At 41.3% G+C, this 15,751-nt stretch overlaps 1 protein-coding gene across 1 annotated transcript in view; it reads right to left on the reverse strand.

The window, feature by feature from the left end:
• The window catches only part of LOC138215232 (carbonic anhydrase-related protein 10-like), an 82,286-nt gene that overhangs the window by 8,490 nt on the left and 58,045 nt on the right, over positions 1–15,751 (reverse strand). Inside the window, exons 4-7 of the mRNA XM_069177288.1 lie at positions 4,822–5,007; positions 3,425–3,520; positions 1,764–1,836; positions 355–509 (exon numbers count right to left, since the gene is read on the reverse strand). Coding sequence (XP_069033389.1) covers positions 355–509; positions 1,764–1,836; positions 3,425–3,520; positions 4,822–5,007 — 510 coding nt within the window. The remainder of the gene's footprint in view (positions 1–354; positions 510–1,763; positions 1,837–3,424; positions 3,521–4,821; positions 5,008–15,751) is intronic.

Raw genomic sequence — 15,751 nt, forward strand, 5'->3', positions numbered from 1 at the left:
ATAATATACCGTGATTCCGGTAAACCACTGCAACCCAACTTGCACCCGTCGGTGTGTTGGTCTTAAAATGAGGTGTGTTCTGAAGCACTGATGCAGCTAAAGGGTCTGACCAACAAAAACCCGGTCTGAAGTCAGCTGTGCAGGATTTCACTGTCATTGCTTCGACTGGTTTCCGTCACATTATGCCAATTAAGTCAAAAAGTAGAATCCCTTGCGCTTTACTGGTTCCGTAAATGTATTTTAGATACAGAGGCAGGTACCAGTTAACATCTGGATGGGTTCTGTCTATCCACTGCATTTCTTCGTTATTGTAATTGTAACGTCATCACATTGACTGACTCTGTATTCACGTACCTGCATCTGTGTCACATAAACTGGCTTGTTAATGAGGATCCACGTGGACGTCTCGTAGCAGGGCGGGATGGTGATGGACCCCTCATAGGTGATGTAACGCGTGGTGTCAGGGTAGAGGTCGGCTATGTTCAGGCTCATCAATAGAAACGCATCGTCTAAAAGAAGAGGAGGATGGACAGAAAGTGTTAGTGTTGTCTGAAGGTCCAATCAAACCCATTAACAGGAACATGCTGTTAAAGGAAACACAGAAAACGTGTGTGTGTCTGTCTGTGTGTGTGTGTGTGTGTGTGTGTGTGTGTGTGTGTGTGTGTGTGTGTGTGTGTGTGTGTACTCGTATTATAGACAAACTGAAAATTTTAAAGGTTGAAACTTTCATTGATGAGTGTATCTGTATGTCTGCAGAGGATTGCTTTAAGTAATGTCTAGCTAAGTGACACAAACAATACTGTGTGTTAGCGTGCGTGTGTGTGAGAGTCTGTAGCTCAGCTATGTTTAGCCCCATTAACAGAAGGGGAATTCTCCTGAGGGCTGAACATCTTCACAGCAGAGGTTTGAAAACAGACTTTGGCAGCGGAGAACTGATTTGTATGCAATTAAGAATGTATTGTTCCTGAAGGAGGACACCACAAACAGGCTGTGTGTGTGTGTGTGTGTGTGTGTGTGTGTTTGTGGCATAGAGTGTGTGTGTGTGTGTGTGTGTGTGTGTGTGTGTGTGTGTGTGTGTGTGTGTGTGTGTGTGTGTGTGCGTGCGTGCGTGCGTGCGTGCGTGCGTGCGTGCGTGCGTGTGTGGCTGTGTTACATTATGTAGAATAAGATCCCCCTGTCATCAGGAGTGTATTTAGGAGTCTTAGTATTAGTATAGTATTACTATTTAGGAGTATTAGTATAGTAGTATAGTATTAGTATTTAGAAGTATTAGTATAGTATAGTAGTATAGTATTAATATTTAGGAGTATTAGTATATCAGTATTAGTGTTAGTATTTAGGATTTTAGTATAGTATCATAGTATAGTATTAGTATTTTGGAGTATTAGTATAGTATCGCAGTATAGTATTAATATTTAGGAGTATTAGTGTATTATAATACTATTGTAATAGTAGAAACACAACAAACATCAGATGTTAAAACCATATGTTGAGGGTGTTGCTGAGCTCCTCACTTCCTTGACTGGTAAAAACACAATTCGCAGCACTGGTGTAACAATATGTTTGTCTGAATTTTGACATCCAAACAAATATACTGTAAACAAACAAATGAATTTGTGACTCATCATGAAATTCTAAAATGTATTGAAGATTCCTTTTTGCATGTGTGTGTGTGTGTGTGTGTGTGTGTGTGTGTGTGTGTGTGTGTGTGTGTGTGTGTGTGTGTGTGTGTGTGTGTGTGTGTGTGTGTGTGTGTATCCTACGTTTGTAGTTAATTCTGGTGATGGTGTCTCTGTTGAGCATTCGGTTGAGGAAGACATTGGAGTTTTCAGAGAGCTGAGAGATGACAAAGAGAGGAAAATCAAATATTCAAATCAAATCCCCCCCCCACACACACACACACACACTCTCACACACACACACACACACACACACACACACACACACACACACACACACACAAACACAAACGCACACTCAAGGCCTGATTTACTAAGATCTCAAATTCCGTGATTATTCCAAACGTTTGCCATTTTTTTGTACTGAGTAATTGTGTCATTGATAACTGGTGCTTCGTGGCTCCTCATTGTTGATGGCTGTAAATCATCATTCAATTCATTCAATAACTTAATAAGTTGACTATAATACAACCCTGTTTTCCAAAAAGTTGGGAAGCTATATTAAATGTAAATAAAAACAGAATGCAATGATTTATAAATCATGAAAATCATGATTTGAGACGACGTATGAAATGTTGAAATAGAGATTTTTTTCTTTTTTTATTAAAAAAAGATTATTTTAAATGTATGCTTATGTTGATATTGATAGCAGCAACACATCTCAAAAAAGTTGTGACAGGATCATGTTTACCACTGTGTTGTGTCACTTCTTTTAACAACACTGCAAATGTTTAGGAACTGAGGAGACCAGTTTCTGGAGTTTTAAAAGTGAAATGTGGTCCCATTCTGGCCTGATAGAGGATTTCAGGTTCTCAACAGTTCAGAGTCTCCTTTGTTGTATTGTTCATGTCCTGATGCTCCAGATGTTTTCAATGATTGACAGGTCTGGACTGCAGGAGGCCAGTTTATCAGCGAACTCTTCTACCATGGAGCCATGCTGTTGGAATACGTGCAGAATGTGGTTGGACGTTGTTCTGCTGAAATAATCAAGACCTTCCCTGAAAGAGACGTTGTCTGGATGGCAGCATATGTTGCTCCAAAACCTGAATATATCATTCAGCATTAATGCTTCCTTCCAGATGTTCAAGCTACCCATGCCATGTGCACTAATGCATCCCTGTATCATCACAGATGCTGGCTTTTGAACTGAGCGCTGATAACAAGCTGGATGGTCCCTCTCCTCTTTAGCCTGGAGGATGCAGTGTCCATGATTTCCAAACATAACCTCAGATTGTGATCCATCAGACCTCAGGACAGTTTTCCACTTCACCTCAGTCCATCTTCAATGATCTCGGTCCAGAGAAGGCGGCGGTGTTTCTGGATCATGTTTCTATCTGGTTTCTTCTTTGGAGAGTTTTAACCTGCATTTGTGGACACAGCAATGAACTGTGTTCACAGACGATGGTTTTCACAAGTGTTCCTGAGCCCATGCAGTGATTTCCACTCCAGAATTGTGTGTTTTGAATGCAGTGCTGCCTGAGAGCCCAAAGGGTCTTTTGATATGTTGTTTTTGGTCTATTTTCAATTAAATATGGGTTTATGTAATTTTCAAATCGTTGCATTCTGTTTTTATTCTCATTTTAAACAGCGTCCCAACTTTTCTTGAAACGGGGTTGAACACTACATCAGATGTTGAACGCTCATTTTCGGTCCTGACACCTTACAACTCTCTGGTCTGCCTGTTTTTTCCCAGCATGACCGTCCCTTCACTCTGTTCCTCTGCACTCCCAGAAGGACATGCTGACCTTTATGAAGATGGAGACCACAGCGATGCCGTGAGGACTCTTAGCTGCCTCGCTGTAGTTGGCGTACAGATCCTGGTTATAATGGATCAGCTGGACCTGAAAGAGACACAATGACAGAGAGCTCTAACATCTCCAGCAGGAACAGCACCTGATCAATATGTATTATTATGAGTGGCTCAAATTAATGTATAGATCTTCAATCTATTGGTCAACAGCGTAAAGTCTCTGGTCACCGGTCCATCGATCTTACCACAAAATGTTGCTTTTTTTAAAAGCATGTATGACCAAGCTTTAATGATGGAAAATAGCACCAAATAGCTTCATGTAAGAGGAGTGGATGAAGGAGACTATGACTTTGACATGACAGATAGTTTTCACCTCCATTCCTCCCAGCAGGGAACAATGGTTTCTTTTAAACATGACCACAATATTTCCTCAAATAAAAAACTAAAATCAGCTCTAGTCCATATTTTTCTGTGGATCAGATGACCATCACGTAAAAACTGGTGACCAAAACATTTTCACATCACAAAAAACAACAAGGATTTTAACAGGTCATGAAGTCCTTACAACGGCCTCAGACGAGCGCCATCACATCACTGTTTGAACAGTTTATGGACTCATACAGCACAGTTCCTCTCATTCACTCATATGCACACAAGCTCCTGTTAAGACAACACGTGGGCACAAGAAGCTTTCAAGGGTCTGTGTTAACCGTTTCCAGAGATTGAAACCAAATCTGCTGTGTCTCTGTCCAAGTTTCAGGTCAACCAGCTGTACCTTTTGAGCAACAGCGGCCCAAATATAAAAACTACAGTTCTTGAGCTTCTCCAGCTCTGCCAAATGAAATTGAGTAAGTGAGATTACGTCTTCCTCCGGAACATCTCTGACAGAAGTGGAATCACAAATCAAATGTGCATGACATGACTAAGAAGTGTCTCAAAAGTTTACAGTTCCCATTGAAATTGCTGCGTGTCTCTGTGGACGGCGTGGATTTACATGACAAATGTAGTATTGTGATCAGCGTCGGGTTGAAAGCTCGGGGACTTTTCACACAGCCACAAGCTGCTCAGAGGTAGACAGCCTATTTCTAGTTTTGGCAACCAGGTTTGAATTCCCTTCAAGATGGATTACAAGCTCGGAGATAAGCTTCAAATCCAATTTGAAGTGAACAAATCTGCCACATTTGGAAAAAGTTTACGTCTTAAAGACAGATAAGTGTTTCAGAAGAGCTTACTGGTGGCGGTCTTGGGTGCGTTTCTTTTTTTCATGTTTGGAGTCTGTATGCACACTTTCAGCATGTGTTTTTATCCGAGATATTATAATTTTACGTAATTATTTGTCTGTCTGCTCCCAGAAGTTATTACATTAGCCGGTCAATGTTCATGGTCTCTCACCTCTCCAGGAAAGCCCTGTCCGTTGAGGAGGTGCTCTGAACCCTGGGAGTCTTCGCTCCCGAAGTGGAGGCGGACCTCCTCCAGCCGGTAGCTGTAACCCAGCGGGCCCCCCGAGATGTTCACCAGGTGGGCTTTGTCCGGCCGCAGCGACACGTGCTTCCCTGTGTTGTACATGGTGCCTCCCATCTACAGAAAAACAGGGAGGGACGGGTGTTAATGAGACAACAGCAATGAGATGTGAGAACAAACGAGACAGACACCAAACCAAAGTGACTGAGAGCTCCTTTTTGGTCGCCCCGAGCACCCGTACCGTAACACCACGGATAGTTGCGCACCTAAAACCCTAGCGGCGGCTAGCTGGACCGGTTTGATTTCAATATATGACACGGTGCTAAAATCTTAAAAACACATGAGTCCATGGATATCTTTGTTCCTCAGATATCTTTGTTCCAACCAGACTGAGCTAGCTGATCAGTTTAGTGTTTCTATGTTCTGTATTTATTCAGTTGGAGACTAGAAATCCTCTCTTTTGGTCCTGTTGGTCAGGACCAAGGCGACGGCCAATACTGATGTTAAAGCACACCTTCTCCTGTAATATTGCTTGAGTACTTAGAGCCCAGATTTTAACAAGGTGGAGAGTTTCTGTACAGAAACTGGTGATCTCACTCATATCTGTCCAATAAATATAAAAGTACCACCAGCAGCTGCTAACTTCGGTTGGCTGCCAGCGGACCACTGTTTCAGCCTGTTGTTATTAAACTGTCTCCGTCCGAAGGATCCTCAGAGCAGCACCTCTGAAGTTCCCTAATTAACGCCAGTAGCATGTTCGAGGGGCGAGTTGTTAACGCTGCTCACTTAATACTGCAGAGGTTATTCAGGTCTGTGATGAATGCTTTGGTAAAATCAGTTTGACACAAGTTTCAGTGTGTGACAGCTGACAGAGGAGGCAGAGCTGTGGCTGGAAAATGAATTCTGTTTTCACACTTTAGTTGATCCCCTGTAACTGAATAATAATTTTAAAAAAAATTAACTTTCTATTGTCAGTTTCTTGAAAGTTCTTTTTCCTGTAGCAGTGCAGTCATTTTGGTAACACCACAAGACTCTGGGGGGAATTTTTAACCAGTGCATTCATATTATTTATAAACAAGTATTACAATAATAAGGCGTCTGTTGTCAAGTCAACGTTAGTACCAAGTGGAACACAGAGAACATTTGTTTCCAGGTAGTTTCTGTTCACACACGGAGACACATCAATAACGTTCGGACAGCAGCTGAAAACCAAACCAAAGCTGAATCACCTGAATGTTAGAGCACTCACAAAGGAAAGGAAAAAGTTCGGAGCCACTCTGGTTGCTGAATGTCCCTCCGGCAGATGGATTCTAACGACTTCGGTCGTCCTCTGAGTGTTTTAAAGAACAGCGTCCGGAGCTGCTGGACTCTCGGCTTTGTTTTAGTTTTTTCTGTTTTGCAGTGGTGACATAAACATTGTTTAATATCACAGAAAAAGCTGACTTTGCAAAAACAGTTCAATGTAGCAACCATGCACTGAAACTGCACATCCCCCTAATGAAACACCAATAAAACTGTAATGACCTTCAGAGCTGTTAATATGTGGATGTTCCTTTCATTATTAATATTATAAAGTATAACGTACGCTACTTAAGGACTGTCTTAATGAGCCACTTCTTTATTTGTAAAATGGGTAATCTCATTTCCCCAGACCGAGCAACGCCGTGGCCCACTTACAGAAACTACTCTTGTTTTGTCTCCTGACAAAGTGCTGAATGAAAACAGTAGCATGTGCGATGATGTGTGGCGGGTTTCACTGCAGCCCGTTTTTTTTTTTTTTTTTACAGTAGTTTTTATGGAGATTTAAGTGAGCTGACTTTCTCATCCTAATTGTGGAACAAGAGGATAGTTTCGCTTCACTTGTTCACTCTGGATATTCATGTTGTGTTTTAGCCAATGTATGCTGAGGGCATCGAAAAGGAGTGCTATTGGTTGGTAAGTAATTAAGTAAAGTTTTTTTGTACAGCACTTTTCACAGACATAAAATCAGAAAAGGCTTCATATCAATAAAACAGCATGATGCTGACCAGTTAAGATCACAACAACAAACAAACAAACAATCAAAGACACCGACACAAGAACAAGTACAAATGCCCTTGACACATGTGGAGAATTATTCCAGTAATGAGTCTTAAATAAAACAGAGCAGCTCTAGGATAACCACCAGCTTGAAAGAATAGGAACGTTTTCAACCTTCTCCTTAAAATGCTGCAGGAGTCAAGACATTGCAAACACAGGGAGAGATAGTTCAATAAATCAGGTGCACCAGTTTGAAAGGCTCGCCCACCTCTAGTTTTAAAAGCAGGTTTGAGGGACAACCACAGACTGTATGTAAAAGTGTTCGTATCTTCTTTGTCTGAAAAATTAGGCGGAAGTGTCTTAAGCTGCAATACCACCGAGTGCCACTAGAGGTCGGCTCCAAAAAGCCTCCGGCTCCATAGACTCCCATTCAACTTCTCTCATCAAATCCAAAGTCAATAAAATGTGTCCATCAGTTATCTCGGTGTTGTTAGCTAAAGTCACTCCTTCTTAGTTTTCTGGAGGTCCATCTGAAAATAATCCCTCATTCATTAGAAAAGAAGATTCAAGAAGACCTGTTTTTGGGGGCGTGTCTGTTTGATTGACAGGCCTGTGGTGCAGTCAGGTTACAGCTATCGGTGGGCGGGACGTAGTATCATCAGGTTTCCAATCAGATCAATCAGATCAGTCAGATCCACCGCTGGCTCCTCCCCCAGCTCGTCCAAATATGGTCACTTCCTGCTCCAAACCACTCCGAACTAGCAAAGATGGTGACGGACAGAATCTGAACTGGAGGCTTCATAACGTTCACAAACCAACGATGACATCACTGATGATTGGTGACATCACTGATGGTTGATGATTATGGACAACCATTTCTGATCAGTAGACCTTCGAGTCCGACTGGGTGAGTAAGGAAGGAGGAGGTCAGTTTTGTACGGAGCTGTTCGACCATGCAGAGCTCTAAAATTGAGCACTGGGATTTAAAAAATTAATCCTGAACTTAATTGGATGTGAGTGTAGTGAGGATATAATTGACGTGATATGTGACCTCCTATTACGATCAGTTAAAAGTCGAGCTGCTGCATGTTGTAGTCGGGGTTTTGTATACATGTAAACTACATGGTTAATTCATTCATTTGCTAAGGTCCCAGTAAACTATTTAGATTATTCTGTGGCTCTCTTCAGGGACTTAAACTATCCCACTACACACAGTCAACAAGTCAAACCTACAAAGCAGAAACAAGTTAATAACATGTTTTTACTTTAACCAGAATGTCGATGTGACGAAATATTTTCGGTGTCCAAGTTATTAAATAGAAAGCTGAATGTATTATATGTAGATCAGCGAAATCCTATCTAGATGGAGCGGTGATGCAATGATCTCCTAAACCGGTGTATTGTATTTGAAGCTTCATGTCTGTTACGTCTGGTGTAATGTCTCTGTGTTGGTTGTTTCTCGTCTTTTCTTTTTTTGTCATCAAAAACTAAAGAGAAATCAGAAAATGTTATGAAATCGGAGAAGCAAACTGAGCTAGAAAAGCAAAATCTTTCACAACAAACCCAGATTATTTCATCCTGGTGGCCGTCCACTCAGCATTAAACATCTCCAGACCTCAACACCTTCTTTCACAAAACCCTGAAGTTCGCTATCGATGGAAATCCCTGATGTTTCTGAACCGGCGCCGTGTTAACTGGGTCTCCTTGTTCAAGGCTGGTTGTTCTGGTGCCTTTGTCCCAGAGCAGAGAACACACTCCTCTATATTTACTGTGTATGACACACGAGATGATGTTTGTGTGTGTGTGTGTGGATTAAAACAGCTTTTCCTGTTGCTCACATTGCCCCGGAGCAGCATGTTGTCGGCCCCTCACAATGCCGCTGGTAACACATAAACCATTCATGCTCCTTTCCCACATGCCAAGCATATTCATCATACATATTATATGACACTGCAGCATTCACACATTCATTACTGATGTTTGCATAGAATAAATGAGCAGAAAGCTCTCAGCCTGAGTCTAATTGTGACGTGCCACTGCTGGGGTAGTATGAAATTAAACAATTACTCACCGGCCTGGAATCTATTCACAGCGTAATCCTCAAAGAAAAGCACAGCATTATTTTAAAAGAGGCTGAGGATTTAGAGTCTAAAAACGACTGGAGGATTTTCACTCTTATACGTCACTCAACAGGTTCAGAGACGTCTTAAATGCTCTACCATATGCAGGGATATCTACGCCTCACGCAGCACCGTTTCTATCTCAAGTTTCTCATCTGTTTCTGATGAAACTTGGTCATTTTAGTGATCCGAGTCGGATTTAACGAGCTGCAAAACCTTTTTTTTTTTTCTTTTTTTTATCTTTATTTTATCGCTTGTTTCTACTTGGAAAATGCAGACAGTTCAGAGGGAGCTGGATATCTGTGAGGCTTAATCCTCAACACATTTAAAAAACCCAAATTGCTGTTCAGATGTTCTGACAGTAAAAACAAGGAACAACTTGTCAGGTTATCGGGTCAGAAGTGACTCTCGGGGATGCAAAAACGACAAATAGGAAATTACTACAGATGTAAATGTACTTCAACAGCAGGGATGGTTTAGATGTCAATTAGTTCATGATGTAAGTGGCAGTTTAGTTAAATGTTGTAGCATATACACTGGCATGTCACTCCGATGAAGACTTACAGTAATATTACTTATGAATTAGAATAAACTCCTAAAAATAATGAGTGTCAGTCCCAGTTTCAGGATCCTACGTTTTTGTTCTCAGTGGAGATCTGAGACCTGCTACGAGGATCCCGAGCTGTTATTTATCACGCAGTTGTGCAGTCCTGACTCCCTGAGCTGACTATGTATTAATTATAGAAAAGACACCATATGCAGCCCAGTTTATCTGACAGTATATTAGTATATTTATGGTACATCACTAAAACAAAGCAGGTTCAGGACTATTCCTGGATTCCCCAGTAAAACTGGAGCTTTGTGCAGTACAAGCCTCATCAAATATCTGATATATAATATTTAACTTTTTACTTCCTTCTATCAGTCAATCCATTCAAATCAAATCTAACCTACAGTATGTCAACTTACTTATAATGATCACATTTGAATTACTGACAGAGATCAGGCACCTGTCAACCAATCACATTGTGTAATTTATGAAACATGATATCAGAAGAAAGGGATGAACCCCGCCCCTTTTCAACCAATAGTGATGTCACCCATTGCTTTGTGAACGTTATGAATCCTCCAGTTCAGATTCTGTCCGTCACCATCTTTGCTAGTTCGGGACGGTTTTGAGCAGGAAGTGACCATATTTGGACGAGCTGGGGGAGGAGCCAGCTGTGGATCTGACTGATCTAATTGGAAACCTGACGATACTACGTCTCGCCCACTATAACCATCAGTTCCCTTTTCACCGGAACATTAACAGTTTGTTGAGTTTGCACAAATGCTGCCACCTCTACCAAATTACTTTTGCTTTGATTCAGCATTATTTGAGGTGAAAATGTTCAAAAATCAAAAAACAACACAACACACTACTGTTACCTCCTCCTCTCCTTCAATGACTCTTCAATGGGGCTCTGTGTGTAGCTGCCACACTGCTAGTGTCTGCTTTATTTATTATTTTTTTAATATATTTTTTATAGTTGTACAACAAAAATATTGGAAATCATGAATGCTGTGTCAAAAATGTTGCAGTTAAAAGATGTAGAGATCCAGAAAGCAGTGGGTCTCCTCCCAAACACAACCCTGGTCCGATCTGTATACTGACATGCCTGTGACCAGGTCGAGCGCAACGCGACTTCATGGAAGTTTGCAAAAGAAGAGTAAAACGCCACTTTCGATGAACTGTGTGAAGATGAGAGGCGAGAGTCATTTCAGAATGAATGTGTTCAACGCCAGCCTGGACATCATTATCAGCCAGCTTTCACAGAGGTTCACTTCAATGCGTGAAACTAGCGAATTGTTCCAGTCTACCAGGACTCCCGGTGCCTCGCCGACCACCGCAGCAGGGATTTATCCCAGAGTTTAACCAAGCAACTCTTTGCATTCAGAGCCTGCTTTAAATCCAAAATAGCAAAAGAGCCAACAGTGAAAGACTACAACGTTTAGTGATGTTTGCACAGCATCACTGTTATAGCTCACCATACCCGTCACTGTTGCAACCACAGAACGTTCATTCTCCAAGCTCAAGTTGATAAAGTCCTATTTACGAAGTAGTACGGGACAAGAAACATGAAAATGCTTTGGCTCTACTCTCAATAGACACCAGCGGAGGCAGGAATTTGGACTCGAGCAGTATTGAGAATGAGCTTCTAATGGGTGAGTACAGCTTCTTTATTTTGTCAGGAATTTAAATCTATGGCAATGAATTCGTTACCTCTCATATGTTGGAAAATGTGTAATCTGTGTCTGTAATAACATTTTGCCGCAGCGTCATTGATGATGAATGATGAATTAAATGAATGTAAATAATATCTTCTGTGAACAGCTGCCATAATGAGTTGCTGTGCTTTCTTTGGTGGCTGTTTGTTCTTTGCTTATTAACATACGATGTAAGATATTTGATGATATTCTGGTCTGAGTTCAGAGAGGGCTGTTAGATCAGCGCTGATATAACTGGAGTTTCGGTCAGTCTTGATCAGCACCACGGACAGCAGCTTAAGATGATTATAGGTGGGTTTACAGGATGGGAGTTGCATTGTGTGCATCTCCTTGGTGAGTTAGAGTTGTCTACTTCTGGCTTATATTTTTGGCGTGGGGTGCGGGGCACACTGCATCCTACCGGTTAAAGAGGAGAGGGACCATCCAGCTTGTTATCAGCGCTCAGTTCAAAAGCCAGCATCTGTGATGGTACAGGGATGCATTAGTGCACATGGCATGGGTAGCTTGAACATCTGGAAGGAAGCATTAATGCTGAATGATATATTCAGGTTTTGGAGCAACATATGCTGCCATCCAGACAACGTCTCTTTCAGGGAAGGTCTTGTTTATTTCAGCAGAACAACGTCCAACCACATTCTGCACATATTCCAACAGCATGGCTCCATGGTAGAAGAGTTCGCTGATAAACTGACCTCCTGCAGTCCAGACCTGTCAATCATTGAAAACATCTGCATCATCATGACATGAAAAATACAATAAAGGAGACCCTGAACTGTTGAGCAGCTGAAATCCTATATCAGGCAAGAATGGGACAACATTTCACTTTAAAAACTCCAGAAACTGGTCTCCTCCATTCCCAAATGTTTACAGTGTTGTAAAAAGAAGAGGTGATGCAGCTCAGTGGTGAACATAAACCTGCCCCAACTCTTTTTAGATGTGTTGCTGCTATCAAATTCAAAAACATTTTTCATAAAACAATAACATTTCTTAGTTTCATCTATTTTCAAATAAATATGGTTTAAGTATGATTTACATTTTACACAGTGTTCCAACTTTGTTGGAAACATGAAGCTGCACTACAGAGACATGATGGGACCGCGGTTGAATATCATGGATTATTGTTTTAAGTAGTATGCTCTGGAAAGTGGGAGAACACCGCACACCATTAGCCAGACACACCGTAACAACTAACACTACAAATTAATTGAAAGAGAAACACATACTGACAAAGACAGAATCACAAATCAGTGAGTCAAACAAGTGCACATTGAGAAAGAAAGAGACAAAGGAAGATTGAATGAGCAAAAATAGCACTCAGAGAAGGTGAATGGTAATGAGCAAAAAATGTGATGGAAAAGGAGAAGGACAGAACTGGGTACAAATTAGACAAAAAATGATTGACGGAGAGAAATAGGTTTGAGGGAGAGTTTAAGGGACGGAGAGGGATATTTTAGTAGATAGAGAAATGGGTTAGAGAGAGCTTCAGCTCCTCAGAGCAACACTAAGAGAGATGAAATGCTAATATTTAAAGGAGGAAAAGGATTGGTCCCACCTGGGCCTGGGCTGTAATAGGCCACTGCATAATGCATGTAACCCACAGTGAGGGCCGAGGTTTTAATTTGAGCCCTCTGCTCTGTCAGTATCTGTTGGAGACGATCTCCCCGGCTGCCACTCTGTTGACACTACGGGCTTAATTATAAAGCTGGACACAGCGGTACAGTGGTTAGCACTGTGGCCTCACAGCGAAAAGGTTCAGGGTTCAAATGTGGGCCTCGGTCTTTCTGTGTGGAGTTTGCATGTTGTCCGTGTGCGGGTTCTCTCCAGCTACTCTGGCTTCCTCCCACCGTCCAAAGACATGCATGTCAGGTTAAGTGGTGATTCTACAAATTGCCCTTAGGTGTGGTCTTTGTTTCCGTCTGTCTCTATGTGTTGGCCCTATGATGGACTGGCGACCTGTCCAGGGTGTAACCTGCCTTCGCCCAAAGTGATCCGGGATGGGCTCCAGCCCCCCTGTCAGGATAAAGTGGGTATAGATAATGGAGGACGGTGAGGAGAACTCTGCTTTGCTCTTTCGCAGCGTTATGCTGCTGGAGGCCGGCGGTGTCCAAACACTCTCTGCCTCAGGGACCTCTGCTACACTCTCATGATGAAATAAGCATGTTTTAGTCGACAAAATATCAGGTTTGTCACCGTCTGAATCTAGAATGACAACTTTTAAAACCAATGTGTGGATTTCCAAATCCAGTATAGAATTTCTGAATCCAGTATGCAGCTCCTGTCTGTGCGTGTTGATTTGATTTAATCTAATCTAACATAGAAGGTCCAAATTTAATTTGTAGCTCAACAAATGTGTTTCTCCACTTGGTGGTTTGAAAGTTGTTGCTTTAAAGCACAACATGCAAGCAATGAAACTGTGTGCATCTGTGGAAAAACTAACTTTTGGAAATCAGCATACATATTTTGGCAGCACTACATCAAGGTCTTTCATTTTCCCGGCAGTCCTTCCAGTAAATCTTCAATCTTGCAGTGACAACATTAAATAAAAATGCAGCCAATCTCTGCAACGTTTGTTGGAGCTTCCAATTTTTAACAAACTCAATAGAATCTGGCAACTTCTATTTCCAACAATTTTGTTCAAGAAAACTGGAAATGTTTTCCGTTTACATCAGAATTTAAAAATAAAGGAAATTCAAACATTCTGATCGCAAGTTTTACAAAAAAAACTCCATGAAATCCTGGAGGGAAATATGTTTCTGCTTATGTGATAGTGATTTGAAATGCACGTCATCATGTTTTGTACCCACTAACAGGACATCTCAGCAGTGATTTTATGGAGCGTTTATGGAGAGTCATCAGTCTGACTCCGTTAATTAAAAAGAGTTGGCCCATGTAACCTTCAGCTGGTCACAGACTGACATCTGCTTGTTGGCTTTGAAACTTCTTCCAGCGCTTCACATTCAACACAAATTCGTCACCTTTCTCCAAATCGGACCTGCGTGTGTTTAATCATGTTTATTAAATAGTTTGACTCAGAATATAGAAATACTGGATGACTGCAAACACGATGAGTTCCTCTTTGTATTCTCACAGTTCAGAAACTGCTCTCAGTTGGACGTCTGGTCTATATGCTCATATAATTCTGAATTCACTGCGTGCTGGATTTTTATGACCTTGAAAAGCTTCAAATGCTTTTTGCATGGAGAGCTTTCAATCGACAGTTTATAGGTCAGCAGAATCTCTCGGTCTGTCGGTTGTATCGTCTCAGAGGCTTTTCAGCCTTTTTTTTAACCCATTTATTGAAAATTAGTCGATTTATTTTTATGGCAGCAGATCTTTAAACTTCAACATGAAGTTTGAGCTCCAAGACAGCCAACAATTAATTCAGTTTTCAGACCAATTTCATATTTGGACAAACATCAACTGTCTAATTCAACCATATTTAGCTAATCTAGTTTTCAAACAGACGTGTTTATATATATTTAATTTAACAGATTGTTAGTTTTGGATGTCACGCCTGTCGATCCCATCTAAAATTAAATTTTGTGTGTTCTTGTATCAAAGTAAAAAAAAAATTGGAAACCAGTCAAGAAATCAGCATGAGCACCTTGGAGCTGCTTCAAAATGTGGTTCTGCTCATTATATTCTTTAAAACTGCACCGCAGAAGATAACTTCAGCGCCTCCTGCTAACTTTTAATTTGTCACATCGTGGAGGCATAACTGATTTCCTGCCAGTAACACCAGAACCTAATCAGAGCAAAGTGACCCATGTTATGTATGACAGTGGCAGTGGATGGGTGAATGGGAGCGTGCTACACTGGCTTCATTGGTTGGAAGGCCTAATTATGTTTTCATATTTATTTCAGATCCACTATTATCTTTTATTTCCGCTCCATTTCATGTAGATTACAAACTAACCAGGAGGTAAAAACCACAGACTGGATATAAAAGTGTTCGTAGCTTCCAGGTCTGAAAAATGAGGCCGATGCAGAAGTGTCTTAAGGTACAATACCACCAAGTGCCACTAGAGGTCGGCTCCAAAAAGCCTCCGGCTCCATAGACTCCCATTCAACTTCTCTCATCAAATCCAAAGTGAATAAAATGTGTCCATCAGTTATCTCGGTGTTGTTAGCTAAAGTTACTCCTTCTTATTAGTTTTCTGGAGGTCCATCTGAAAATAATCCCTCATTCATTAGAAAAGAAGATTCAAAAATACCTGTTTTGGGGGGGCGTGTCTGTTTGATTGACAGGCCCGTGGTGCAGTCAGGTTACAGCTATCGGTGGGCGGGACGTAGTATCGTCAGGTTTCCAATCAGATCAGTCAGATCCTCTTTTTAACAAACTGAGGAGCTAAAACCAATTTCAAACATTAAAGGAGATGTTCACATAAAAGGAAGTTCACAAGAGATGTGGAGACACTGAGAGATCCCTTTCTGATGCACCTCCAGTCTAAGTG

Source organism: Embiotoca jacksoni, unplaced genomic scaffold, assembly GCF_022577435.1.
Source record: "Embiotoca jacksoni isolate LCO1_2020_lvr unplaced genomic scaffold, fEmbJac1.0.p SCAF_71, whole genome shotgun sequence".
NCBI classification, from domain to species: Eukaryota; Metazoa; Chordata; class Actinopteri; family Embiotocidae; genus Embiotoca; species Embiotoca jacksoni.